This window comes from Canis lupus, chromosome X (genome assembly GCF_003254725.2).
Source record: "Canis lupus dingo isolate Sandy chromosome X, ASM325472v2, whole genome shotgun sequence".
NCBI classification, from domain to species: Eukaryota; Metazoa; Chordata; class Mammalia; order Carnivora; family Canidae; genus Canis; species Canis lupus.
This window is the reverse complement of record NC_064281.1, coordinates 42,770,910-42,797,237: the sequence shown is the minus strand read 5'-3', so window position 1 is coordinate 42,797,237 and position 26,328 is coordinate 42,770,910. Positions and strand designations below refer to the sequence as shown.

Below are 26,328 nucleotides of genomic sequence, written 5' to 3'. Positions count from 1 at the left end.
AAATCAGACTTCAATAAAATTAAAACTGCTCTGTAAAAGCCACTGCTAATATAATGAAAAATTAAGTAATATAGTGGGAGAAAATATTTGCAAAAGACACACCTGATAAGGTACTAGTATCCAAAATACACAAAGAATTCTTAAAACTCAACAAGAAACAATCCAGTTAAAAAACTGTCAAAAGATCTGAACCTAACCAAATAAGATATACAGATTGCAAATAAGCCTAAGAAAAGATGATTTAACAATCATATGTGCTCAGATAATTACAAGTTAAAACAATAATGAGAAACCACTACATACCTGTTAGAATGGCCAAAATCCAAAACACTAACATTAGATGCTGATAAGGTTATGAAGCAACAGGAATGCCCATTAATCGCTGGTGGGAATGCAAAATGGTACAGCCACTTTGGAAGACAGTTTGGCAGCTTCTTACAAAACTAAACACACTCTTACTATATGACCCAGCAATTGTGCTCCTTGGTATTCACCCAAATGACCTGAAAGTTTACATCCACAAAAAGCCTGCACACAGATTCTTAGAGCAGCTTTACACATAACTGCCAAAAGTGAGAAGAGACCAAGATGTCCTTCAGCAGGTGAATAGATAAACAGCAGTAAATCCAGATAATGGAATGCTATTCCATGATAAAAAATAAATGAGCTATCAAGCCACAAAAAAAGATATGGAGGAATCATAACTGAAGTAAAAGGAGTCATTTGAAAAAGGCTACATATACTGTATGATTCCAACTACATGACATTCTGGTAAAGGCAAAACTGGAGACAGTAAAATCAGTGGTTGCCAGGGGTTAGGGGAGGGAGGGCTGAAAGGCAGAACACAGAGGATTTTAGGGCAGTGAAACTACTCTGTATGACACTGTAATGGTGGATACACATCAGTATATAATTGTCCAAATCCATGAATATGCAACACAAATAGGAAACCCTCATAGAATCTATGGACTTTGGTTAATAATAATGTATCAATATTGGCCTAAATGTAAAAGTGTACTCCACTAACTGCAAGATGTTAATAATAGTGGAAACTGAGGTAGGAAAGTATATGGTACTCCTCTGTATTTTCTGTTCAATTTTTCTATAAACCGAAAACTGCTTTAAAAAAAAAAGTCTTTTAAGTTAAAAAAAATCAAGGGAAGACTAAAAGGGAAGTTTACACAGAAGGAAATTCTGACTCTAAAAATCATCCCATGGACTGCAGAAATCTCTACTAAAGGTACTTAAACTGGTGGTTCTCAAAGTTCATCATGCATCAGTATCCCTGGATCAGTGGTCGTTAAAACCCAGACCTCTCTGCCTACCCTCCAACTTTCTAATCTCTAGGTCTGAGGTGGGGCTTGCAGTTTGTACTTCTAATGATATGCTGCTGGCCCTGTGCATCAGGAGAGATAAAAATGTACAGAATTGTTGGATTGTTATATTGTGTATCTGAAACTAATATTTGAATTAAAAAAAAAACATTTAAAGAGAGATATGAAGTCTGAGAAAAATAAGAGCAAAGCTGAGCAGTAACCAAAAAGAGACTTTAGGGTATACAGAAGTTAAGGGGCACATACTCAATAAAATTGGGAGAAGTTGGGAGAGAAGGACCAAGAGTCAGAATTTTTAAGTCCCACCTGTTTAAGAACTTGAGAAAGGGGACTGAAATGCAGTGTCTGTCTCTCTCCCCGCTTTCTCACCATTTGTAGTTCTGTATTGCTATACTGACCTGAAAATCATATATCTGTGATGGGCAACGGGCAAAGACACTGAGAAAGATAGGAATAAACAGATCAGTCAAGCTGAAGGAAAGAGTAAGTATTGGAGAATAATGCTAAAGCCACGGTGGGGACAGGTTAAAAATCCTAGGCTAAATCCAAAGTCTCCAACCCCTCCCCATCCTTTTCTCTTAAAGATTTATTCTAGATCACTTAACTCACTGAACTGTCCCCTCATTTCCAGGAGAAAAAATGTGCTGCTGATATGCAACTTGAACTCGGGTACAGTACTGTTCTGCCTCTTTCTATACACAAACATGAAGTTTAAAAAGTGAATAGAAAACATATTAGGATATTCTAGGAAACTTCTATATGTGTCCACAAGGCCAAACACCCAATGCTGTCTACTGTGTTCACTGCAGTATTTCTAGCAAGCAGCATGGTGGCTGGCAGGTGGTAAACACTCCCTAACAAATGCTGAGAGGATGATCAAATCTGAGGGAAGAGATGTACAGGTGAACGGTACTCCACTATGATCACAATGCAAACTTTTCCTAGATACAGGCCATAGATGTTGGATTTAGAAAGCTTGGTGCCTACACGCAAGGACCATGACAGAGAGAGAGAGAGAGAGAGCACCCGGCCCTGCCATACACAGGCAAGGCTCCCTCTCTCTGAAGCCCTGACAGGAGACAATACTTCTTGTCTAGGTTGAAAGGGAGTGTGGGAAGGAGCAGATGGGGAAAGCTCTGGTCCCAGCCCAGAACCCAACCTATGAAAGGCAGGAGGGGAATAAGGAGAAAGCTCCCTCTCTAGCACTCTGGCCACTTGAGTACACGAACATTATTTGATGAGGACATTTCTTCTAAAACACAGACAAGCCCACCAGGCAGAGAGACCCAAATCCATCACTATTCTGTTTTTCTGTGCCTCCCTGACACCCACCAAGTACTGAAAAACTCTTACTGAGAAGCACAGAGGGGAAAAGGGAGACAGGAGAAAAGGAGGGGGGAGGGAAGGAGGGAGGACAGAGAATGAAAAGGAGGAAGGGGAGGAGGGAGGAAGATGCAAAGTCTCTGTTCTTCTTGATGCAGTTGAGCCCACCCTCTCTGAATCCTTGCCCAGGTGCATTGCATTGAGACAGCACTAGCACCCAGATAGCAAGGATTAGAGAGGGGGAGCAGCGCGGAAAGCTGAAGCACCTGCAGCACTCAAGGCGGAGAAAGTTTTTAGTTACATAGGTCCATATGGGGGCAGGAAGGAGAAGTCTTGAGAGATTTGTGCACATTGGGAAGGGGTAATAATAAGAGGTTCCATTCAGTGGCCCACTCAAAGTCAGCACACGCAGGGATATTCAGTGACATGGAAGTCCACTCTCCTGCACATGTTTTTTGAGACAGGGGTCAAGTCCATCTTGCATACTATCACCACCAAGCAAAGGGTTATTATGATTAGCACATATGCTTGATAAATACTTGCAGAAGGGAGGGGGAGAGGAAAGGAAGGAGAGAGGACCTATTCACAGGTGCTGTGTCCTTCTATATGCAGAAAAGGGTTCCTCCTAGAGTCCTGGAGTAGGTGTGCCACTCCAGAAGAGTCCCCACATCTAGGTCTTGAGAATATGAAAAGAGTAGCAAAGCACAGGGCTCCAGACGTGCATACCACATGCATGTCTACACGAGAGAATAAGGAGACGCCCAATTCTTACACCCTAAGCCCTCCATCCACAGGCATTGTTGTGAGGAAGCTGACACTCCAGGAACCTGCTAGACTATAAGGCTGGTGTCCCTGATCAGTTAGTTTACCATAACATCCCCAAACGGCAGGAAATCCATACTCTTGTGAAACGATGAACAAAGAAATGCACATATGTGCGCACACACACTCACACAACTGAATGAACAAGCAAAGGGAGGTGCTGCCTTGGCTCTGTCCTACACATAGACCAGGCTCGCGAGCTCTTACCCTTGCACAAGCCCCCTGCGTTGGTTAGCCAACACTCATGCCTAGATTGCAAGGATAGGCGAGGAGGAGACAAAAATCACAGCCCAGACACCTGCACAACATACATGCAATTTGAGTGTGTTTGCAATGAGGAAATTCACACTTGTTCAAATATAATGAATAACAATGTCGATCTCCTGCCTTTCAGTTTGGGGCAGAAATGGGTGTGTATGTATGTGTGCATGTACACAGGAAGAACATGGGTGTGTATAGGAGAATGAAAAGGCTCGATTCCTGGCATGCCCTGCACTCCTGTTTTCTAGGCCTGGGGAAGTTCATTCACTACATTCCTCCACCAAACAGGAAGTCCTATAAAGAAAGAAGTAAGTCAGTTGGAGAAGGACAAACATTATATGTTCTCATTCATTTGGGGAATATAAATAATAGTGAAAGGGAATATAAGGGAAGGGAGAAGAAATGTGTGGGAAATATCAGAAAGGGAGACAGAACGTAAAGACTGCTAACTTTGGGAAACGAACTAGGGGTGGTAGAAGGGGAGGAGAGAGGGGGGTGGGAGTGAATGGGTGACGGGCACTGGGGGTTATTCTGTATGTTAGTAAATTGAACACCAATAAAAAATAAATTAAAAAAAAAAAAGAAAGAAGTTGACTCTTACTCAGCAGGATACTCCCAGCATAGTGCATGGCACTTAAGTGGGATCAGTACATATGTGCTGATTGAATTGCTTGGCAGAAAAAAAAATTGCTTGGCAGAAGGTTTGTGACGACAAGGCTCAGCCTCCTGTAATCCATGCACACAGGAGGTGCTTTGAGAATTCACAACTCCGATATGCAATGGGTATAGGAGAAGGAGCAGTTCATTCTTCTCCACACCATGAGCATGCACATGTGGTTGTGTGTGTCTACAGTGTTAAGTTCATGCCCTGAAAAGTAATGATAAGGGTCTCTCCTGATACAGCCTGGGCTGTATGCTCACTTAACTTCCTATGATGGCCAAGTGAGTGGTTCTGGAGGAGGTAGGGGAGAGTCATGAGTGTGAGAATGCACTGAGAATGTGCATGAGAAACAGGCAGGCTCATTCCCTCCCACCCATGACAGGCTGAGAGTCCTTTGAGGGCTGAGCCCCCACCTGACTTGCTCACCACTGCATTCCAAAGCACTTACACTAAATCAATGATCCTCAAATTTGAGCGAATGTCGTAATCAGTGGGAAGGCTTGTTAGAATACAGACTTCTATGGTTCATTATTTACTAGGTCAAGAGTAGGGCCCAATAATTTGCATTTCTACCACATTCCAAGGTGATACTGATGCTGCTGGGGCCAGGGAGCACGCTTCGAGAACCACCATTCTAAAGAGACACTAAAGAAATTAAAGAATGAGAGGGGTAGTGTAAAACTCCCTACTTTTAAATATGGATGAGATTCCCTCTGAATTTTTTGTACAAGGGCAATGGACTGGAACTGCATTTGTACCTAAGTACCAAGAATGAGAGAGGGTACCTGAACAGAGGTCTCAGACATCTTCAGATCATGTGTGTGTGCACAAGAAACATTACTCTTGGGCTCACAGGTGACTGCCTATGATTGTACAAAGGGAAGAGCCTTTCCTGTACATGCATGTGTGAGATAAGTCTTAAGGGCTACTTTTATTCAAGCTCTGGCTGGGGAAGAAAGCTTGCTGCCTCCCCACACATCGGACATGGAGGGGCTGCTGCTGCCAATGTCCAGTGTGTTTCATACACTGTGGATACAGTTCTGTGTGCAGGAGACACACTTTCTGTGTTTCTATACCTGTGTGCTATGTGTATGTGTCTCTGTGTTTATAGGGAAGGCTCCTTTTTCTGCCTATAACAGGGTCACATGGGATTGTACAGCAAGGTAAAGAAAAGGATCTCTTTGCACGTGGTAGCATGAAGGAAGACAGTGGTAAGGCCTCCCTCACTGAGTCCCTACAGATGGGAGGGCTGCAAAAGCACACTGGTCTGCATGCTGGGATGCTCCCTCTCCTGCCCTCTCTGAAGGTCAGAGTCTGCAGGCAGGTCCACATCACTGGGTGTGTCTGGGAAGTGGGGTGACAAGACACCTCACTCCACCATAACCTGCACATGTTCATGTTTGCACAATGGATAGCAAGTGACATATAGACCTGCTTCATTCTTTTGAACAGTGGCCTATTAGTCCACAGCATCTATGAGTCATAGTGGGTTTATTAATCCCCTACCAGAATTTCAAGATGGCAACCTTGTCCATTTTGATTCTCGTTTCATCTTCTGTGACTGACCTGTGTGCCTGGCATCTAGTAGGCACTCGGCTATCTATAGAAGGAAGGGAAAAGAGAAAAGAAAGTTGCTGAACAAGAGCTCTGTCCTTTTAAGTGTAGACAAGGCTCATTCCCCTGGAGTCCTCGAACAGCAACAGTGATCCAAGACAGCACTGGCAGCTAGGCTGAATGAAGGAGAGTGAAGCACCTGTTCAGAGGGCCACTCGGTGATACATCTGTGTGTGTGTTTGTGTACCTAGTCGGACCCTTCCCCTGCACACAGTGTACTTATGTGGGACTGTACTGAGGTTCAGAAGGTTCTCCTACAAGTATCTGTGAGACCAAAATGGAGGGCAGGAAGTTTCAAGTCACAGCATGCAGCCCACTCATCCCCAGAATATGCAGGCATAACAAATGAGAAGGAATCCATTCTCCAGCTTGCAGAGATGGACTAGATGTGGCTCATTTTCTTGTGAGCCAGTTGCCCAGCACAATACCTGAAATAGAGGAGGTCCCCAGCATAGTACCTGAAATAGAGTAGGTAGTTGTAAAAAGGAGGGGAGGAGGATGTAGAGGTGCTCTGTCTCATGCAAAGATGGCTGGCGCTCCCCCTCTCGGAATCCTTGCCTAGGTGCATTGCATTCAGAAAGCACTCTCACCCAGGTAGCAAGGATTAGAGAGGGGGAGCCAGACCAGAAGATTCCAGCACCTGCATGCCTTGTGTGTATGTTTAACAAGAAGGCTTACTGTTCTTGCCCAGTGTATTTATGTAGGATTGAGCTAAAGTAAATAGAAGGTTCTCCTACACATATCAGCCACATGTGTTTGTAAATGGATGGGGCAGGGGGGTGTAGATAAGAAGTCCCTTTTGTGACACATTCACTCTCAGTACATGCAGGGGTGGTGGGTGATGACAAAGTCCATTCTCCTGCCTGGACTATAATATCCAGGAGGGCAGGGGCCAAATCTGTCTTGTCCACTCTCCCGTGACCAATGCCCAGCACGGTGCCTACTAAATATTATTTGTGGAAGGAAAGAATGAATGAGGGATAGATGGCAGGATGGCATGAGACAAGCAGCTGAGAGCCAGTGTACAGATCCTCTGTCCTTCTCCATGCAAAGGATGCTTGCCCTCCAGAACCCTCACCCTGGTGCATTGCATTTAGAAAGCACTCTCACTCAGGGACAGAGGATGAGAAAGAGGGAGCAGAGCAAAAAGTTTGGGTACCTGCACATATGCACACATGCATATGTGTATTCTTAACTCTCGTGGTCACATTCCCGTAAAGTATCACTATGTACATTTAGTAAGACTGATGCATCTCTCCCAGGGTGTGCATATGTATTCATGCACATGCACAAAGTCACACAGCCATTCTCTCTCAGACAGTCTCTCTGAATATGTACCATGAGTGGCACCTTTTTCAGATCATACATGAGTGTCCACATGTGCTGGCTATACAGTTGGGGGCTAACAAGACTGAAACAATCTGTGTACACAGGCACTCGTGTATATACATGTTGGAGGATGGTATAGTAAAGGGGATACGTTTTCCCTTCTGTTCCTCTAAACTATAAGCTCGTTGAGGGCAACTGGTTGGGTTGAGTCTTATCACTTAATGTGTAGGGGTACCTGGGTGGCTCAGTGGTTGAACGTCTGCCTTTGGCTCAGGTTGTGATCCCGGGGTCCTAGGACTGAGTCCTGCATCAGGCTCCCCATGGGGAGCCCGCTTCCCCCTCTGCCTATGTCTTTGCCTTTCTCTCTCTGTATCTCTCATGAATAAATATATAAAATCTTTTTTTAAAAGTCACCCAATGTATGTTTTCCCATTACAGTATCTGACACACAGTAAGCCAAAGTAAAAAGAAAGCTCAGGCCCCAACATAGGGTAAGTCTGTCCACAGGGAATGATGCCTATTCTCCCATAAGTGTCCTCTAGACAGCCCAAGAATGAGGACTCCAGGCTAGGGACTTTATCTGTCTCATTCACCATTGTATCTCTAATGCCCAGTCCAGGGGTTGGCACCTGAAAGCAAACTCAAATGTTTGAAAGAAAGTGGAAGAGGTGATGTACAGGTACTCAGTCCTTCTACATGCAGACAAGGCTCAGCCTCTTTGAATCCTTGAATAGGTGTGTTGCACCGAAATAGCACTCACACCTAGGTTCCAAGGATTCGAGAGGGGGAGCAGATAAGAAGGCTAAGGCACCTGCCCTATGTGTGTGTACATGCTGTGTATGCATGTGTGTATGTGTAGCTATGACAAAAAGTCTGGTCCTCATGTACAGAGACTATTCTCTCCTGCATTGCTCTGTGTGAGATCAGAAAAGACCCACACTTTTGTGTACTTGTGAGTGGCAATGGCAATGAGAAGTCCACTCTGTGGCCTACCTACTGTCAGGGCAAGTAGGTACAATGACTGCTGAGGAATTCTATTCTTCTCCTTCGACTGTAAGCAACACAGGACAGGGATCCAGGTGTGCCTTGTGTACTACTGCATGCTCCCTGGCCCAATTTACTATCATGCATAGAACAGGTGGTCATAAATACTCGTGGAATGGAAAGAGGGTGGAAAAATGCTCTGTCCTTACGTGAAGATGAAGCTCTCACTCTCAGAATCCTTGCCCAGGTGCATTGCATTCAGAAAGCACTCTCACCCAGGTAGCAAGGATTAGAGAGGGGGAACAGATCAGGAGGCCCCACAGGGGTTTAACAAGAGCATCCACTCTTCTTCACAGAAGGTGCTTTCTTGTGATGATACAGAAGTAAAGAGAAGGTCCTTGAACTTCACATTAAAGATGACTGGTTGAGCACCCATATTGTTGGTTCCCTCAACAACAAAAATGATGATGGGACAGTATAAACTTACAAGGACAAAGAGACAGAGGAGAGGGTAGTGTGAAGCACGAGGAAAGAGAGAACAATTATGAGCCATCACCAAGCTCATGGTCCCATATATCCTTTTGTGTGAATATGTGACCATAAGGCAGAACAGTTAAGTGCAGTTGTTCTTTAACTTCAACATGCATCACAATCACATAGAGAGCTTGGTAGTATACAGGTTACTTCCTAATAGAGCCAAGAAAATGAAATAAGATGACAAATCAATGTAAAGTGGAGCACAACATGTGGCATGCAGCTATAATGATTTGTACTTCTCCTTCATTTATAGGGGTGTGTGGACTTGAATGAGTGCATTTTAAGGAGGGTGGTCACACTCCTGCATTCAAGGAACATGTGAGAAGAAAGAAGTCTGAATGTCTATGAGACCAAGTACCTGCATAGGGTGGGGGAATTAATAGATTCATTCTCTTGAATTCCTTGTGTGTTCCTGAGTTGATGAGTCTCTCTTTCAATCTTGCTTCAACAAAGTCCACAGCCCTTCATTCAAAAGCAGTATGAAGGAAAACATCAGAAGTTTCCCTCTATATTGTGTATGTGTGTGTTTCTGTGTGTGTGTGTGTGTGTGTGTGTGTGTGTGTGTAAGAGAGAGAGAGAGAGAGAGAGAACACAGCAGGATGCCATTGCAACAAGATACACCTTCCTGCAAATGCGCCACATGGGAATGGTGTTCGAGGAGCTCATTTGTTCAACAGGCAAGAGTTTAACTGCAAGAGCAACCCCAAGTTCAACTTCCAGTTCAACTACAAGAACAGTTGAGTCAGAGGGCCTGTGCCTTCACACTGGGCAAGCATTCGTACATATAGTTCTGTGTGGGTGGGAGGAATGAGCGCATGCTGCCCATAAGAGAATAAAGTAAGCTGAGACTTGCCCTCTTACAAACCCCACATGATGGAGTTTCAGAAATCCCATCCTCCCCACCAGGGAAGGAATGTGTGAGGGAACAGGTGAGATGGCTCACTCTCCTGAATGTTTCACGTATATGCATGTAGGTATTATAGAGTACCAAGAGGAGAATGAGTCAGAATGTGGATTCTCTGGGTGAGTGTGTGTGTGTGTATGAGGGAAAGAAATAGAGAAAAATACAAATGAATTAGTGAAAGTGAATATGAAACCGAAAAGTTCTGGTGTCTCCCAGTCTCTGAACACTCATCTGCCTGTCTATGTTGTGCACTTAGCTATGCGGGGGCCTCTCACACATGCTCATCCTCATGCTTACCCCGCTTGTGCAAAGGCATACTTCCAGGTATCTGTGTATCTGTGAACAAAGGAGAAAGCACTAACAAGCAAGGGCCCCTTCATTCAACACTTCTCAAGGGAAGAACACTGAGACAGCTCAAGAGTGCAGAATCAGGGCAGAAAGGCTCTATTCCTGCTCACCTTGGGACTATGCACACAGGTCCACACCCTGAGATAGGCCTATCCACCCTGGGGATGTGACAGGGTGCGTAACAAGTGGGAAACTAAAGTGTAAACTCATTCACCAGCATCCTTAGCACGTGTGCACACCCGCACAGTGGGTACAAATGCGGTTCATCTTCCTATATGTGCCCACTAGCCCATGTTCTCAGGGCACTATGACTATCCTGTTCACTGCTGGCTCCAAACAGCCAGCACATTGTCTGGCACAAAGCAATAAGTAAATAAATAATGGCAGGCACAGGCAGCCCCAGTGGCGCAGCGGTTTAGTGCCACCTGCAGCCCGGGGTGTGATCCTGGAGACCCGGGATCGAGTCCCACCGTCAGGCTCCCTGCATGAAGCCTGCTTCTCACTCTGCCTGTATCTCTGCCTCTCTCTCTCTCTGTGTGTCTCTCATGAATAAATAAATAAAATCTTTTAAAAAAATAATGGCAGGCAGGAAGGAGGAGGTGGTAACGTACAGGTAACTCTGTTCTTCCATCTGCAGATGTTTCAGCTCACTCTGAAATCGTTCACAGGTGCACTGCACATAGAAAACACTAGCAACCAGGTATCAAGGATTAGAGAGAAGGAGTAAATGGGAAGGCTCCCAGGGCTGGCGTGGGAGGAACAACAGAAAAAGCTCACTTTCCCCAGCCCTTTGAACACCTGAAGGTAGGTTTAACGGGAGTGAGGAATTTTATTCTCTGGCACAAGTTCATGAGACAATCAAGCCCAGGGCCCCTAATGCTTTGCCCACTACTAGATTCCTAAATCCAAAAGACATTGAAGAAGACCTGGGAAAAGTCTGACAGGCAATCTCTGTACATCTCACCTTCTGTGAATCCTTGTCCAAGTGCATTGCACTGGGGCAGCACCTGCATCTGGGTACCAAGGTCAGAAAAAGGAAATACAGAAGGCTCAGGCACCCACATACCCAGTGTTCGCACAAGTGTCCAACTCACACAGGAAAAAAAGGAAGGAGAAGGTTCAATCTTTGACTCTTCTTTCTCTCATACCTCACATCCAATATATCAGTAAATTCAATTGGCTCTAACTTTAAAATATATCCATATCTAATCTAACCAGGTTTAACCACCTGCACAGTTCTACACTACTACCATGTCTCCATAAATGTCTCACCTGAATTATTTCAGTGGCCTCCTCACTGGTCTCCCTGTTTTTGCACTTGTTGTCTTATAGTCTGCTTGCCACACAACAGTCAGAATGATACTTCTGAAACAGAAGCAAATAGAACCCCCGTAATCCTGATTTGTAATTGGAAGTAGAAGAATGAACTCATATGTTTTATCTAGAAATAAAACAAAAGCAGCAACAACAAAACATTTTTTTATGATATGGTCACTGAAGCAGCCTGAAATCAATCACGAATCCAGAGGCAATGAGCACCCCTAGTGCCCAGAATGTAGTCTCTAAATACCATGTCTTGGGCAGCCTGAGTGGCGCCTTCAGCCCAGGGTGTAGTTCTGGAGACCCGGGATCGAGTCCCAACTTAGGCTCCCTGCATGTAGCCTGCTTCTCCCTCTGCCTGTGTCTGTGCCTCTCTCTCTGTGGGTCTCTCATGAATAAATAAATAAAATCTTAAATACCATGTCCAATAAAAGGAATCAAGGCTTACTGAAGACACAGCGGATTCCAAGTCTGGGGAAAGAGATGTCTGAGATGAGCCTGGAACACTTTTTTCAATCCAGAAGGCAGGGAAGCTATTGAATAGCTACTGAGGCCATGTCAAAAGATTCAGGAGCCAATTTGAAGAAGCTCCCCCTGGCTAAAGATGGGGCATTTGAGCTTCACTGAGGATAAGAACCACAACAGAATGAAAAATCAAATATATTTAAATCCATGAGTTTATCATAATAACTTATTTTAATTCCTCTTTGGAATAAGCTAGTGAGCCAACTTGTTATTTTGAATGCTGGCAGAAAGAATAAAGCATTTCTCCTGCCTTTCCTAAAAAACTGTACCACTGCATAACCAAACAGTAGATGAGTAGAAATTTTTCTTTATAGAAGTATCGCAGCTAATAAATGAAAAGAGAATAATGGAATTAGAATATCATCATTTGGCAAACCTAATAAAATAATGGCTCTAGGAACTGAGCATCAGTGGCAACTAACATCACAGCAAGAGAGGCAACAAGTTATTATGTGCTTCTTGATCAGAGTACTTCTGACCCTATCCCCAAAATTAAGCCTAAATCCAATCAGGCTTCTAGATACAAGTATCAGTTTGCAGGAAATATAAACAAGGAAAAGGAACAAGTAAACTACACCACAGGGATGCAATCAGAAAAATCTAGCCTATGGGATACTGCAAGACAAGTGGCCTACATTCTTCCAACAAATAAATTACAAGCAGGGAAAAAACACAGATAAAGAGAGAAGTTATAACTCAAAGACTTCAGATTCCTATCAACCAAATGCAATGTATGGACTTTATTTCAATCCTAATTTATGATACTTTGAGTCAACTAGAAATTTAAACAATGGATATTTGATTATGTTAATTATTCAGTGTGACAAGGTAGTATGGTTGTGATTTTTTTTAAATTAGAGTTCTCAACCTTTGGGGATATATACTAATCATCAGCTTTCCGTTTCATCCATCATATCTTACTATTTCCCAACTCTCTGCTCCTCCCACAATGGCCTCTTTGTTGCCCCTAGAACACAGGAGGCTTTTCCTGATTGCTCTGTTTGGTCCTGAAATTTCTTTACCATCATCTTCCACTGCCACTGCCCCCACCCATTCTTGATCCCCTTTCCTGCTTTATGGTTCTCCAGTACTGATCACCAACTGACGACACACTGTGTATTTTATTTACTCACTTTGTTCGCTGTCTATCTCCCCCAACCAGGGTAGAGATTATTGTCTTCTGATCACTGATGCATCTCTGGTGCATGGGAGAGTGCCCAACATATAGTGGATGCTCACAGATCTCCTGCAAACCTATGCATGACTGAGATGGAAGAAAGAACATAGGGCAGAGGGCTGTTTCTCCTTCCCACCAAACTGTGCATGTCTATGTTTTTGTGAAGGTGTGTGTATGTGTACGTGCACATGCACAAGAGAGCAAGGAAAGCTGAGGCTCACCATCCTGCAAACCCTGCATGTGGGAGGGGTTTTCAAAAAGCTCACCCTCCACCATGCAAGGGATGTGAGAGAGGGAGCAGGGAAAGGCTCACTCTCTTGGCACATCGTTTGGGTATGCTCTAGAAAGCAAGGTGCATCAGCCTAGGGGTTTCCCACAGGCAGTAAGGAAGCCAAGGGAGGAGCACTGGTGGGTAAGACAGGAGGGGCATACATGGAGTGGGACAGTTGTCCAGAGGGTTTGGTGGCAGTGGTATGTGTCCCACATACAGGGTTTACGAGGGAGGAGCTCCATCAAGATCTCAATTGCCGTGTGTGTGTGTGTGTGTGTGTGTGTGTGTGTGTGTTGGTGCTCATGCCTATGCATAGGAGAGGAAGGAGGTGGCTTGCCCTCCTGCAAGCCTTGGGTGTGGGAGGGTAATTAAGATACCAACGGTCCTACACTCAAGGCATGTAAGAGAGAAAGCAAGTCAGAAGGTTCACTCTCTTGTACACTCTGTGTATGTGAGTACATGTGTCTCAGCTGGACAGGTATATATGTGACCATGCCCCAGACACGCTATGATGAGAAGGAAGGTCTGTATATTGATTCACGTATGTACCTTCAGGAATGTTTACTATCTACAACCTATTTTTCTTCTATTTTTCTTCTTTCTTATTCTTTACTTTTATTCCAAACATCATTATGGTGCTTATTATTTACAGGGCACCATTCTAAGTGCTCATATGCTAACTCATTAAATCCTCATAAAATATCTACAAGGTAATCTATTTTACAGATGACACAACACTGGACCATGCATAAAGGACACATGGTAAGAAAGCTGAGAATCTTACATGCTGGTGTTTACAGAAAGAAGACCCAACAAAGAAGGCTCAATCTCCTGAAAGAGAGCGAGAGAGCGTGCGCATATGCACGTGGGCATATACCTTGCGGCATGTGAGAGGGCCTCATTCCCCCTCATGCTGCATGGAGGGAAAGAGGCATGGGTGTAACAGTGAGGTGGAGAGGATCTGGATTCCATGTGTGTGCTAGATGTAACAAGGAGGCTCATTTCCCTGTGTGCCTGCTTGTGTCGGATATTAAAGAAAGTCCACAACCCTATGCATGAGGCACAAAAACTGACAGGTTCCCCATGTGCAAAGACAGAGTGTAAGAGTGCCAGAGGGAGGAACAAGGTGACCAACTTGCTAAGAAGTTTCACTCTCATGCCAGATCATATAGGAAGGAGATTCAAGTCGTACAGCTTTCTGCAAGTAGAGAATGTGAAAAAGAAGAAAAGCCTTCTGCACCTGCATGTGTGACAAAGGGCCTGAGAGCCAGGTGAGCCGAGGCTCACTCTCCTGCATAATGGCAGTGGTTTCAGAAAGCACACCTTCCACCTGGCAAAAGATGGGAGCACAGGAACAGGTGATGATAGTTCACTCTCTCCCATACGCACTTGTGTGTGTGCATGTGTATGTCCTGAGCAAGATACAGAAAGAATATGAAGCCACAAGTAGGCAGGTGGAAAAGCAAGGCCAGAGCCAGGGACAGCATGGTGGCTCACTGCCCTGAACACATGCATCCCTACGCTGTGTATGTGCAGAAGTGGTGGGCGAGGAGGCGGGGGAGGGACTGCAGTAAGCCTCCCTTTTGCTCAAGCTGCATGTAGGGGAGGCATTAGAGGGAAGCAGAGTGTGAGAAAGGGGAACAGCAGGAGGAAAGAGACAGAGCCAGACAGAGAGAGAGAGAAGTGGGAGTGGAAGAATCACTAGCCCGTCAACACAGAGAAGACATGGATTAGGGTGGAAGTGATGGAGGACGTGACAAGTGGCTGTATGTGACATAGTCAGATTCGGCATATATTTTGAAAGGAAAGCCAAAAAAGATTTGATGGGTTGGATTTGGAATGTAGAGGGAAAAAACTAAGTGTCAAGGATGAATCCAAAGACATCAGCATATTAAAATCCTATGCATCATTGGCCTGAGCAATTTTTTGGTGGGGGCAGGGAGTGGTGCCATTTACTGAGAGAATGCTGAGGAAGGAGGAAGCCATCTTGAGGAGGGGGGAGAGGAAAATCAGGACTGATTTTGTTTCTGTTAAAGTGGGAGGTGCTTCTTAGACATCCAAGGGCAGATGTTGAGAACTCACTTGGATATACACATCTAGAATTCAGGAAAGAGGCTCTAATCTGGAAATGTAAATATGAGAGTTATCCACATAGGATGGTATTTAGAGCCATAGGACAAAATGAGGACAGCAAACTATAAGGACAAGTGAGGAGTAGAAATAAGTCATCCACAAACTAAGCCCTAAATCCTTCTGTTTAGAATTCAAGAAAAAGAGGAGAAGCCATCAAAAGAGGCTGAGAAAGAGAGGCCAGTGAGGTGAGAGAACAACCAAGCATGTGGAGTCCTGGAAACCACGTAGAGTCTCAAGACATAGGGAAGGAGCAACTGTGTGTGAATCTGTCCAGTAAGAAGATGAAAGTGTCCAATGAACTGGGTTATGTGAAGAGAGCATCAGGGACCCTGACAAGGGCAATGGTAGTGGTGTGGTGAAGATTAAAGCCTTAATTGGAGGGTGTACAAGAGAGAATGGGAGAAGCAGAAACAGTAAAGTGGAACAGAGAAATAGGTCGAAACTGGAGGAACTCTTTGCGACAAAGGAGGTAGTGCCTTTGAATTCTTTAATTTCATTTTTAAATCAGATATATTGTGGAAACTGAGTCACAAAGGGGAAAAGTTGCTTATCTAGGATCACGGAGCTGGCAAGGCCTCACATCAGGATTCCACCATAGGGTAATCTGACTGCCAAGACAGCCAGCCCAACCACCAAACCCCAAGCAGTGTGTACTCATGCTTGTATGAGAACCAGAGGTGACCAGAGCTCATTCTCTGGCACATCCTGGGCATGTGTATGGGAAAGGGAGAAGAGGGAAGATGAAAAAGAGAAAGATCAAGAACGTATAATAAGAAGGCTCAAGCTCCTATCATGAATGTGTCCGCGGGTGCACATAAAGAAAGGACTAACGAGGAGGTTGACAGCCAATCAATGGGTGCTTTGGGAGGTTGTAATCACAAGGTTAATTTTACTTTCATTGAAGCCATGCATGGGGTGGGAGGGGGGGCAGCACTAGAAGGTTCACAGTCCTGCAACACTGGATGCAATGGGAGAGCTCACAGGTCTCCCTTACACACACACCACATGTATGTGCATGTGACAGAGGTATGCAAGATAAAAGAGGCAAATGGGAGGGGACGTGGGAAAACATACCCTCCAACAGACGGGGCACACAAGAAAGAGAACATGCCAGCAGGCTTACCCTCTTTCAGTTAGTGTGTACATCTGGGAAACCATATTCAAAAAAAATAAGCATGGGGCACCTGGGTGGCTCAGTCAGTTGAGCATCAACTCTTGATTTTGGCTCAGGTTATGATCTCAGGATCATGGGATCAAGCCCCACGTCAAGCTCCAGCACTCAGCATGGCATCTGCTTCTCCCTCTCCCTCTCCTCTCCCCTGCTCACACTCCCCCCTCTTTCTCAAAGCAAAATAAAGAGGAGGCGCCTCCTTATTACCCTTGGCTATCTATCTATAATATAAAAATATTTATATATATAAAGATTTTGCTTATATATATATGTGTGTGTGTGGTGTGTGTGTGTGTGTGTGTGTGTATATATATATATAAAACAAGCTCCTAATCCTGCATGCTTAAGGTGGAAAAGATGGAACAGCTCAAGAGGCTTGCACTCTTGCATAGACAGTGGGGACATCGGGTTGCGGCGGGGGGGTGGCGTGAGGAACAGAGGCAGAAATGAAGCAAGTCTAAGAATACTACTGATGAATCCTATAAAAATGTTAAAATGTCACAAGTATTCACACTATTTTTATGATGTATACAATCATCATTTGAACAAGGTTCCAAAAACCTTTGAAATAACTAAAAGACAAAAGGGCTTTCAACATACAGGCTAAGCAAGCAAACTTATTAACTGCAGGATAATTCTCATGTTCTTTTCCTTAGATGTCAGTTGGCTTGACAACACTAATTATAGCATAAAGAACCAAATGGGTATTCACCTTGACACTTTCTCTTTAGGCTTCAATCTTGTTGGCCAACAAATTATAGCTTAGAAGTTTCCTGCCATCCTTGAAGGATAAACTCCTCCAGTTTATGATCTTTTTTTTTTTTTTTGCCTGAGAGAGGCAGATATTTTTTTTTATTCCTCCAAACATCCCACCATACAAGGCAAACACTAACAATCAGAAGGATTCTTCTCCCTCACCATGTGTGTGCACTCATGCACATGTAGGCATGTGTTTGGGTACACATCTGAATTAATATGCACCTGTGGGTCTGAACCAACTCATCTAAAGCCTACTATCCTATACACCATGCTTATAGGAAGGGAACTGAGAAGGCATGCTGGGTTCAAGAGACAGGGCACAGCTCAAAAAGATTACACATCAGTAAAACTTGTGTGTGGGAGGGGACCCGAGACAGTTCATACCGCAACATGTGAGCCTTATGTGACCAAACAGGTCAGGAGTCTCCTGCTCTCCACAGAGAACGTGCACAGGCACAGGTATGGGAAGGCCAAGGGTAATAAGGAGGCGCCTCCTCTTAGAGGCCTGTGTGCATCATCTATGTGTGTGTGTTGGGGTGGGGAGGGTGTTACTGTGATAAAGCTCACTCTTGTTCATCATTCCCATAAGAAAGGCATTAAGAAATCTCCCTCCTGCATGCCTCATTCTCCTGCAAAGTCTACAAGTGGGAGTAGGATTTGGAACTCACCTCCAGTCAAAGCATATGAAAAGGTGATGGGGTGAGAAGGTTCTTCTCTCCGGCGCTCTGTGAATGAGAGAGAGAGAGAGAGAGAGAGAGAGAGAAAGAGGAGTCACAGAAAGGCTCATTTATCTGCAAACCTTTAGTGTGGGAGGGGGCACTAAGAAAATTCGCACTCGGACACATGCCAGACCTGTGAGATAGCAAGTAGGTCAGAAGTGGATGTAGGTCTGAGGAGAGGTTTGTTTCTCTGCACTTTATTCATGCAGCTGCTTGTGAGAAGGTTCACTTGACAGTCTGCTCTATGCAGGTATACACAGGTCCCACATACTGGCAGGAGCAGCGGCAGTGGTGGGAGGGTAAGAAGGGTGACCCCAACTGCTCATTTTCTCCCTATCAGGGGCCTGGAAGGGATGACTAAAGGATGTTTAGTCCCAGACTTTACTCTGTGCTCAGCAACCTGGAGGTAAGGAGGAGGTGGGGCACTTGGGGGAGGGGAGAGAGAGGGTGAATGAGAATTAAGGAGACAATACAGAGGTGGAATTGTGCATAAAAATGTTCACAATTGGGCACCTGCGTGGCTCAGCGGTTAAGCATCTACCTTTGGCTCAGGTCGTGATCCCAGGGTCCTGGGATCAAGTCCTACATTAGGCTCCCCACAGGGAGCCTGCTTCTCCTTCTGCCTATGTCTCTACCTCTGTCTCTGTGTCTCTCAAGAATAAAAAGATAAAACCTTTAAAAGATGTTCATTATTACAATTCTGAAGAAGAGGGCAAAATGGACTGAAGACCAAGAGGTATGCATGAATGTGTTCAGGAGGTGAGTGAGGAGGTGCTGAGGTAAGGGATGAAGATATAGACTGTACAGCAGGGATGTGCCATGTGGGACGTGAGCCACTAAACCTGTGGCTTTGATTCCTCTAGTGGAAACACCAGTGATCAGCAGGATAAGCTAGATAATGAGCCCTCAAAAAAAAAACCACAAGATAATGGTACATTTAGTGGCATTCAGAATGAAGAAACTCTAAAAAGGAGACACACGTTTGAGGCTTAGTATGTATAACATGACTGCTGTCCTCAGGGAGCCTCAAGTGTCTGCACCAAGGAAGAGTCCTATGACACAATCTCTAAGCTCCATCCTGCTCTGAGACTTAGGGGGCCATGGAGACAGGTTTAAGCCGGGTAAGATGAAAAACTGCATTGGTGATAGAAAGCAGTAGGTGCAAAAATGCAGGAATTTAAAGAGGAGAGACATTGCTGCAGACCAGACTGGTTACAGAGGAGAATGAACAAAGATGATGGAAAAGCCATCAACGGGCAAGAGAAGAGGCAGTGGAGGAGAGTATTCCAGAAGATGAGGAGGAGAATATGTAAAAGTGTTACTACCTCAGAGGCCACAAATAAACCAGTTTGGCTGGAGTGCAGAGTTCTGCCAGGAAGACGGCAGTGAATAAGGTCAATGCCATCCTGTGGTCCTTAAATGGCACAAGCATAATAATGAGTTGGACTTTCAGGCTGGTGAGCAACTACTCCAGGGAGGGAGTTTGAGGTAGCTTGCTGATGTTTCTCTTAACGTGTCTACTTGAGCATGAGGAGGACTAAACTAAAACCAACCCCAACTCATGCTTTTGTATGGAGTTTATTGCTCAAGATGAGACTCAAGTAGATATTTAATTTTTTCAAATTAGTGGATTCGAAATAAGGCAGCAAGCCCAGATGCACATGAAGACTGTGAAGACAACAACTAGCATAACCATGAAACACAGCCACAGGCAAGGGCAGTTACCAACGCTGTACAAGATGGAGAATAAAAATGCTTCTTTGGGAAGTTTAGTCTAGCAGCAAATGGAAATCTGGATTAGCATTAGAGAGAGAGAGAGATCTGAAGCTCAGCCCTCGCAACTAACACATGAGAGAGTTCAGGAGGGCTGGAGGGAGGCTAAGGAGATGGGAGAACAGAAAGGAGGGGATGGAGTGGATGAGGCAGGATTCAGCAGATTTCCAGAGCAGGAATGGGCAGCTCCTTCTATGAGGTGTTTTATGAAAATGCATCCTGGGACAGTGTTCAGAACAAGGCTTGAATGAGGGTGCTGGCTGAGCCAAGAGAAATGAGATGAGTGTGAGGGATACTTTAAACAATCTACAGAACTTGGACAATTAAGCAGGGGCATGATTACATCAGAAAATGCCAAGGATTCCAGCATTAAGCCAAATAATGGCCCTGGGCTAAGAATTAGGTATTTGGGGTCTGCTCAGCCTTCCCTGAAATAGTCACATCCTTCACTGAAATGGAGGCGGAACAGTTTCACTGCACAGATACCAGGGCATTTAATATACTTTCGCTACCTCTTAATTCTGAGCAAGCTACCTATCCTGCACTGGTGGTGTTCCCAACGTGAAGCACGAATTTTTCACTCATTTCCCAACCCCTGGAGCTCTAAAGCCAAGATATAACACATGATAAAACTGGCAGTTGAGTGGATTTTATTTTATTGCTCAAGGGAAACTTAAACAAAAACCGACAACTTGGAAGGACTTTACTCATGAACTCAAGTCCCCTCTAAAAATAGACACAGTTACACCATTCATTTGGTACATAAACTTATTACGTCTTACAACTTAGAGAACTGGCAGAATGAATAGATTCATTATCTCTTTATTTATGCTTTTCTTAAGAGCTGTCAAGCCTTTGCACTCTACATTTCCTCCAGAATCCCCTCTAAGAATGTCTCTCTGAGTGGTTCACATAGCACTTACACATATCCTGCCCCTCATTCAGTGATTTGCGCTGAGTCTTCTCTCTCCCAGAGGGAAGAGACTGACTTTGACGTCACAGGGAGGTCTCAGATACAGGGTAGGAGCTCCATAACTATCTGTGAAATAAATCTGTTTGCTTTTAGGCTAAGTACAGCCACTCCCATTCCATTTGAAGTCCTGCCATTTCAAGGGCCCCAAATTGTCTTTTATCAGCAGCTATTCAGATTACTTCCCCTCTGCCATTATTGTGCAAGAAGATATGGATAAAACGATTTACTAATTCAGGAAGATTTCAGGGTGTGTCAGGTTTTAGGACACACACACTCAATCCTTCAGCCACTGTTCTGCCTAACCACCCACCCAAGGCTTGGTGACTACTAAGACAAATACCACCTACACCTCGCTCTAATTCTAAATTGTAAGCTTATCAATAAGCTTCACCTGAATTTAGGTCCAAGAGACAAGATATATTGAGTTGAAGGCTCTTCTTCATTCTCTCGATGGGCTAGAGAAGGAAATAAAACTTGTTAAACAATCTGGTGAATTGGATTCTAGCTTCAATCCTGTCACTGACTTGACTGGAGTCCTCAAGAAAGTAGCTGACAACACTGCATCTTGGCTGCTTATACTTTCAGTGATAGGAACAGACATTTGTTCTGGGGAGAAAAAAAAAAGGCTATTAAAACTCTGTGGAAGAATTAACCTAGTTCGTGTTTAACTTTTGTGACCTACTAGTACATATTTGAAGAGTATATGCACAAGCCTCTGTCTTACGCTGTCCCAAGGGTTACAAAGCAGAATGGAATCATGGGTTAAGATTTTTCTAGGAACAGCTACCTTCTTGGAATGGAACACAGGCCCAAACGGAAATGTGTATCAAATTCTGCACTACGACAGTTTGCGTTACAGTGACATTCCAACCTTACATGGTGAAAGGGGTGCCATAGACATTAGAATCTAACACAGCTGAAGGAATTTTTTTTTCACTTCTTACTCTCCCTTAATTTCTTCTTTTAGGGTCTGACATAAGGTGACCCCCTAATTCCTGAAATGCCTTTGTCTTGACTTATACTATACCTGCTACCTCTGCGAGCTTACCTTCCTCTCAATCTTTGCTGCCACCTCTTCCACGTTCAAGATTCCCACTGTGCATGCCCACCACCCCCCCCGCAGCCCTCCAGCAAGAATACATCTTCAACTTCGTGATTATCTCTCTCCGAATTCTACTGTGGGTTTCAGACATCTCAGTTCACTAAGCATCCATTCCTGCTCTCCCATTCAAGCCACAGGATATTTCAAACCATTTGTCACAACATAAAAAAGGTTGATGCCTAAAAGACAGACATACATAAAGCTAAACTCACTACCTTTCTGCAAAGCAAATTTCCTTCTCCCCAGACTAATTGCAATCGCTATTGCTATTTTCAGTTTACCAACTTGAAACATTAATTACCTTTTGCTCCCTCCTACTGTAATCCCTAAATTTAATTTGTTACCAAGTTCAAACTTTCTGGTTTGCAACATACCACATTTGTTTCCTTACTTTCTATTCCCATCTTTCCCTTTGGAGTCTGGCCCTGTTTTCTAACTTTCGTTATCTGTTATTCCTCCCCAGGACTGGTCCCTCTTGTTGGCCACACTCAATCTCAGGCTCCTCCACCCTACTTCCCAGACATTCCACAGTCCTCTTGCCCAGTTAAACCAATTTCCTCTGTCCCACTCCCCACTCCCCCTAACCAGACTTGTGTTACTGGGCCAGACTGGATTGTCACCCTCCCTTTCTACATGGCCAAATGTTGACTGTCTTTAAAGGTCCAGCTCAAGTTTCATTTCTTTAGTGACACTCGGCTTTTCCTACACTCCCACTGGACAATGCCATTCCCTTCTTGAGTAGATTGTCATTCTCTACACCCCTCATTGTTTCTTGAATAGTAAGCATGAGGGAAGCTGGGTTTGGACCATTTTTTTCTGGTATCCTCATTGACGGTGCTAGATGCATAATGGGTGTTCAAGAATTCCTTTTTTTATTACAAAATGATTGAGGTTCAAACTATATTCTTTAATTGGAAAATCTCTGCTCTTATTCCTCTTCTCAGTGATTGCAAATTGAATTTAGAAGAGCCCATGAGGGTCATGACACTCTGGTTCTCCTCCCCATTCTTCTCTCCCCTTTTGAAATTTAACACATGAAAAACACAGCATATCATACTAAAAGTTCTACAATTTAAGAACTTTAGTAACAAGGGACCACAAAATCCTTTAAGTATGAAAAACTACCCCCCCCAAAGCATTCAGGTTAAACAAAGCCCTTATATTAAAAAGCAAGGATAACTGGAAACCCTTCCTCTTCAGGTCCCTGGGGAAATGCTGCTCTGAGCCTGACCTTGGTGGTGGAGAAGGTGGGTGTGGGGAGGAAACCTAAAATGCCTAGAATCTAGGGCTCAAGCCAAGGGAGGACGAGACCCAAATCCACTGAGCCCCAGTACATCTTTCTCTGATGCCAGAAGTTGAAGGGGGGTTCTCATTTCTTAACTTGTCTCGCTCTATGCTTAAATCTGTTTAAGCTATTGTTCTACTTATCCTATCGCCCACCAGCCACCAAGTAACAAGGCCTTCCTAGTTAGTTCAAGGAAACAACAGCACACCAAGTCACATGCCCTATTGTGCTCTGCTTAAGAGTAACTGCAACATTTAGGTTTTTGTGGGCCAGCAGAACTTAATTAACTACATTATAAATCAAGGAAAAATTAGAGCTCCACATATATGCAAACCTTTATAATTTCCATACATCCCTGAATTAATCATAAGGGCAAACAAATTACTTGCATTAAAAATAATCTAAAAAAGTTGTTGGCTTGCCACAAGGTTAATATACCATTGAGTTACGAAATTATTGCTAGGGAAAAAATGAAGAAAACAACGTATGGAATAGTCAGCATATCATCCTAGCAAAGAGATAGTTCTTTTGCAAAAGACTTTAGCAGTGTGGCCATATTTCTCCTTAAGGCAAACCACAATACTTAAGTATGTCTTCTTTTTGTTTCTGCTTTATTCCTAAACAGAGGTCTTGGAGATTCTGCCAGTGATGTACCTGGATAGTCACTGGGTATTTTAATACAAGTACTGATTAAAATGCCCACCCTACAAACTACACAGGACCTTGAAGAGGGGTGTGAGGGCCTTCGAGCACAGGCAACTTTATAAGGGTTGTGTCTAATCCTCTAGTAAGATGCATAAGATAGTATGTCAGAATTTTAAAACTTTGAAGGTCCAAAGAAAGTAGTAATAGTGGAAAACTGGGGGTATGGAGACCTTTTTGTAATTTTTCCACGCTGAAATTCAGAAGGAAAAAAAAACGAAAAAAAAAATAGGGGCGGGAGAGTTCAACCCCAAGACCCTGTTGCAGATTCTATGGCACAAGTCAAGAAGATGTAGCCAGCCAGCTCATAAATTTGCCACTAACCACAAGTAAATATAATTCAAAACACCTGGAAAGCTTTTTGAATAAAATGAACTGAAAGACCCTATAGAGTCAGGCAGTTGTCAGAATCTGTGCTGCCAGACAGATGGCGTCAATGCTCTCAGAACAATGAGACAAGTCAAAGGCTTAATTCATTCAGCTGAGCAGCACCTCTGCACATGGATTACAGTTTACACTTCATAATGTACACTCCTGCTAACGCCATATGTTTAAGAAAACGTCACTGGGGTTGGAAAGACAATTCCCAAATTCTCGCCACCCTTTGGTTACATGAGTGTGTTCACTTGGTGATAAATCACTGAGCTCTAACTTTGGATTTGCACACTATTTTGTATGTGTGTTATGCCTTAATAGGAAGGTTTGAAAACAAAAAAAACAAAAAAACAAAAAAAAAGGAAGGTTTGAAAACTTCCTGGCACCCTTCAGCTACATTAGTGGCATCATTAAACACTGCTGCAGAAATACCTCAGTAGTATAGCATTCCAGTCATTTGACATAAACTGACTATTTAAGATGGAAACATAACTGCTTGTGGACGACCAGCTCATGGGTGGTAAGAACCAACGTTGCATCTAAATGTCTGAGGGAGAAAATGATTCATCGATTTAGGGGTGTGCAGACTGGGCCACTGAATCCAAAACAGGCTAATTCAGCAATTTCCAAATGTGGGGCAACTCTTAAGACTCTTTCGGCTTAAAGTTTACTCTAACGTTTCAAGAGAAAAGCACTGCATGGTGTGTGTGTGGGTGTGGGTGTGTGTGTGTGTGTGTGTGTGTAACAGAAATTAATAGAAATTGGGTCAGTAGGAATCCATTTTTGAAGTTTCAAAACATTCTTAACTTGTGACATTCCATGGAATCATAAAATCAGAGCTGAGAATAACTGATCTGAATCAGCAGAAAATGCCTATGAGAAGCAGGAATCCCAACCAAAACCCGTTGCCATGGTTACAACCCTATAAAGCAGCTCAAAGATTATATAACAGGGCAAAAGTGGAAAGTGAGCACTCTGTATGTGCCCAGATGATAAACAAATTTCACATACTTTTTAAATACATGTGTTAATCAAGTGTCTCCTATGTATTATGGAAGATTCATCTTGAGAACAGAAAAAGGTTTTTTATTTGGCGAGAAGCTTCATTTTATTCATTTAACAAATAGGTATTGAGGGACTTAACATGGTGAGGTGCCATGATATGGTATTTTTCTTGGAAGACACACTTTATGCTCTTTAGGACCTCAGGCTACTTGGGAAGGCTGGGGGTAGACGATACTAACAGAGATGCAACAATTATAGAAAAATAAAATGTGATGTGAATCAAATGCTAAGCAGTGCCGTATTTAACTGCAGCAATTGAAGGAAGGGGTATATTCGGTATAGATTAGTATAATTAGTATATATTAGTGTATTGCAGGGGGTGGGCAGTGCGAGGGGCACACAGTCTGGGCCTTCTAGCATGGACAGGTTAAGATTGCTGAAAGAAGATAGGGCATTCTAAGCTAGGACAGTCTAAGCAAAGGGCAAGGTGGTGTGAATCAGCAGGAGGTAGACCAGGGCCACTCAAAGTGTGATTCAAGGCCTAGTGCCAGCCCCCAATTTTTTTATTACCAGTGTTTTCACCAAGACAAGTCCAGAAATTAATAAACTAGACCTAGAAACTTATTGCAGTTTGACAGAGTAATTTTGTTTCGTGAGTCTAATAATAACTTGTATTTTACATATCTTTATAATTTCATCTCCTAATGATTTTTATTGTATTATACAAAAGTATTGATCCATGATGGGTTCGAAGTAAAAAAAAAAAAACTACAAATCTGAGCAGTGGGTCTCTCAGCACAGCTCCTTTAAGAAGCGTTGTTTAGGGAAGTGTGATGATATAGCTGACTCAAACAGCTTGGGTTTGGAGGTGGGGGCCGGGAGAGGCGAGATAACAGAGGCCTTGAAACCAAAAGCCAGGGA

General features: G+C 43.7%; 1 protein-coding gene across 6 annotated transcripts in view; it reads right to left on the bottom strand.

Moving 5' to 3' along the window:
• CLCN5 (chloride voltage-gated channel 5) overlaps positions 1 to 26,328 on the bottom strand; it is a 155,198-nt gene that overhangs the window by 72,242 nt on the left and 56,628 nt on the right. The window contains exons 1-3 of one of the 6 annotated variants that reach the window (XM_025468643.3): positions 21,330 to 21,393; positions 18,142 to 18,198; positions 11,390 to 11,482 (exon numbers count right to left, since the gene is read on the bottom strand). The exons of 1 other annotated variant lie outside the window; for it this stretch is intronic. Coding sequence is in view for 2 of the 5 variants with exons in the window: in XM_025468637.3 (XP_025324422.1) it covers positions 18,142 to 18,198; positions 21,330 to 21,381 (109 nt within the window). In the remaining 3 variants the exon portion in view is untranslated. Of the gene's footprint in view, positions 1 to 11,389; positions 11,483 to 18,141; positions 18,199 to 21,329; positions 21,394 to 26,328 lie in introns of those variants that run through there. 4 more of the 6 variants (XM_025468637.3, XM_025468641.3, XM_025468639.3 and 1 more) reach the window with 4 other exon arrangements.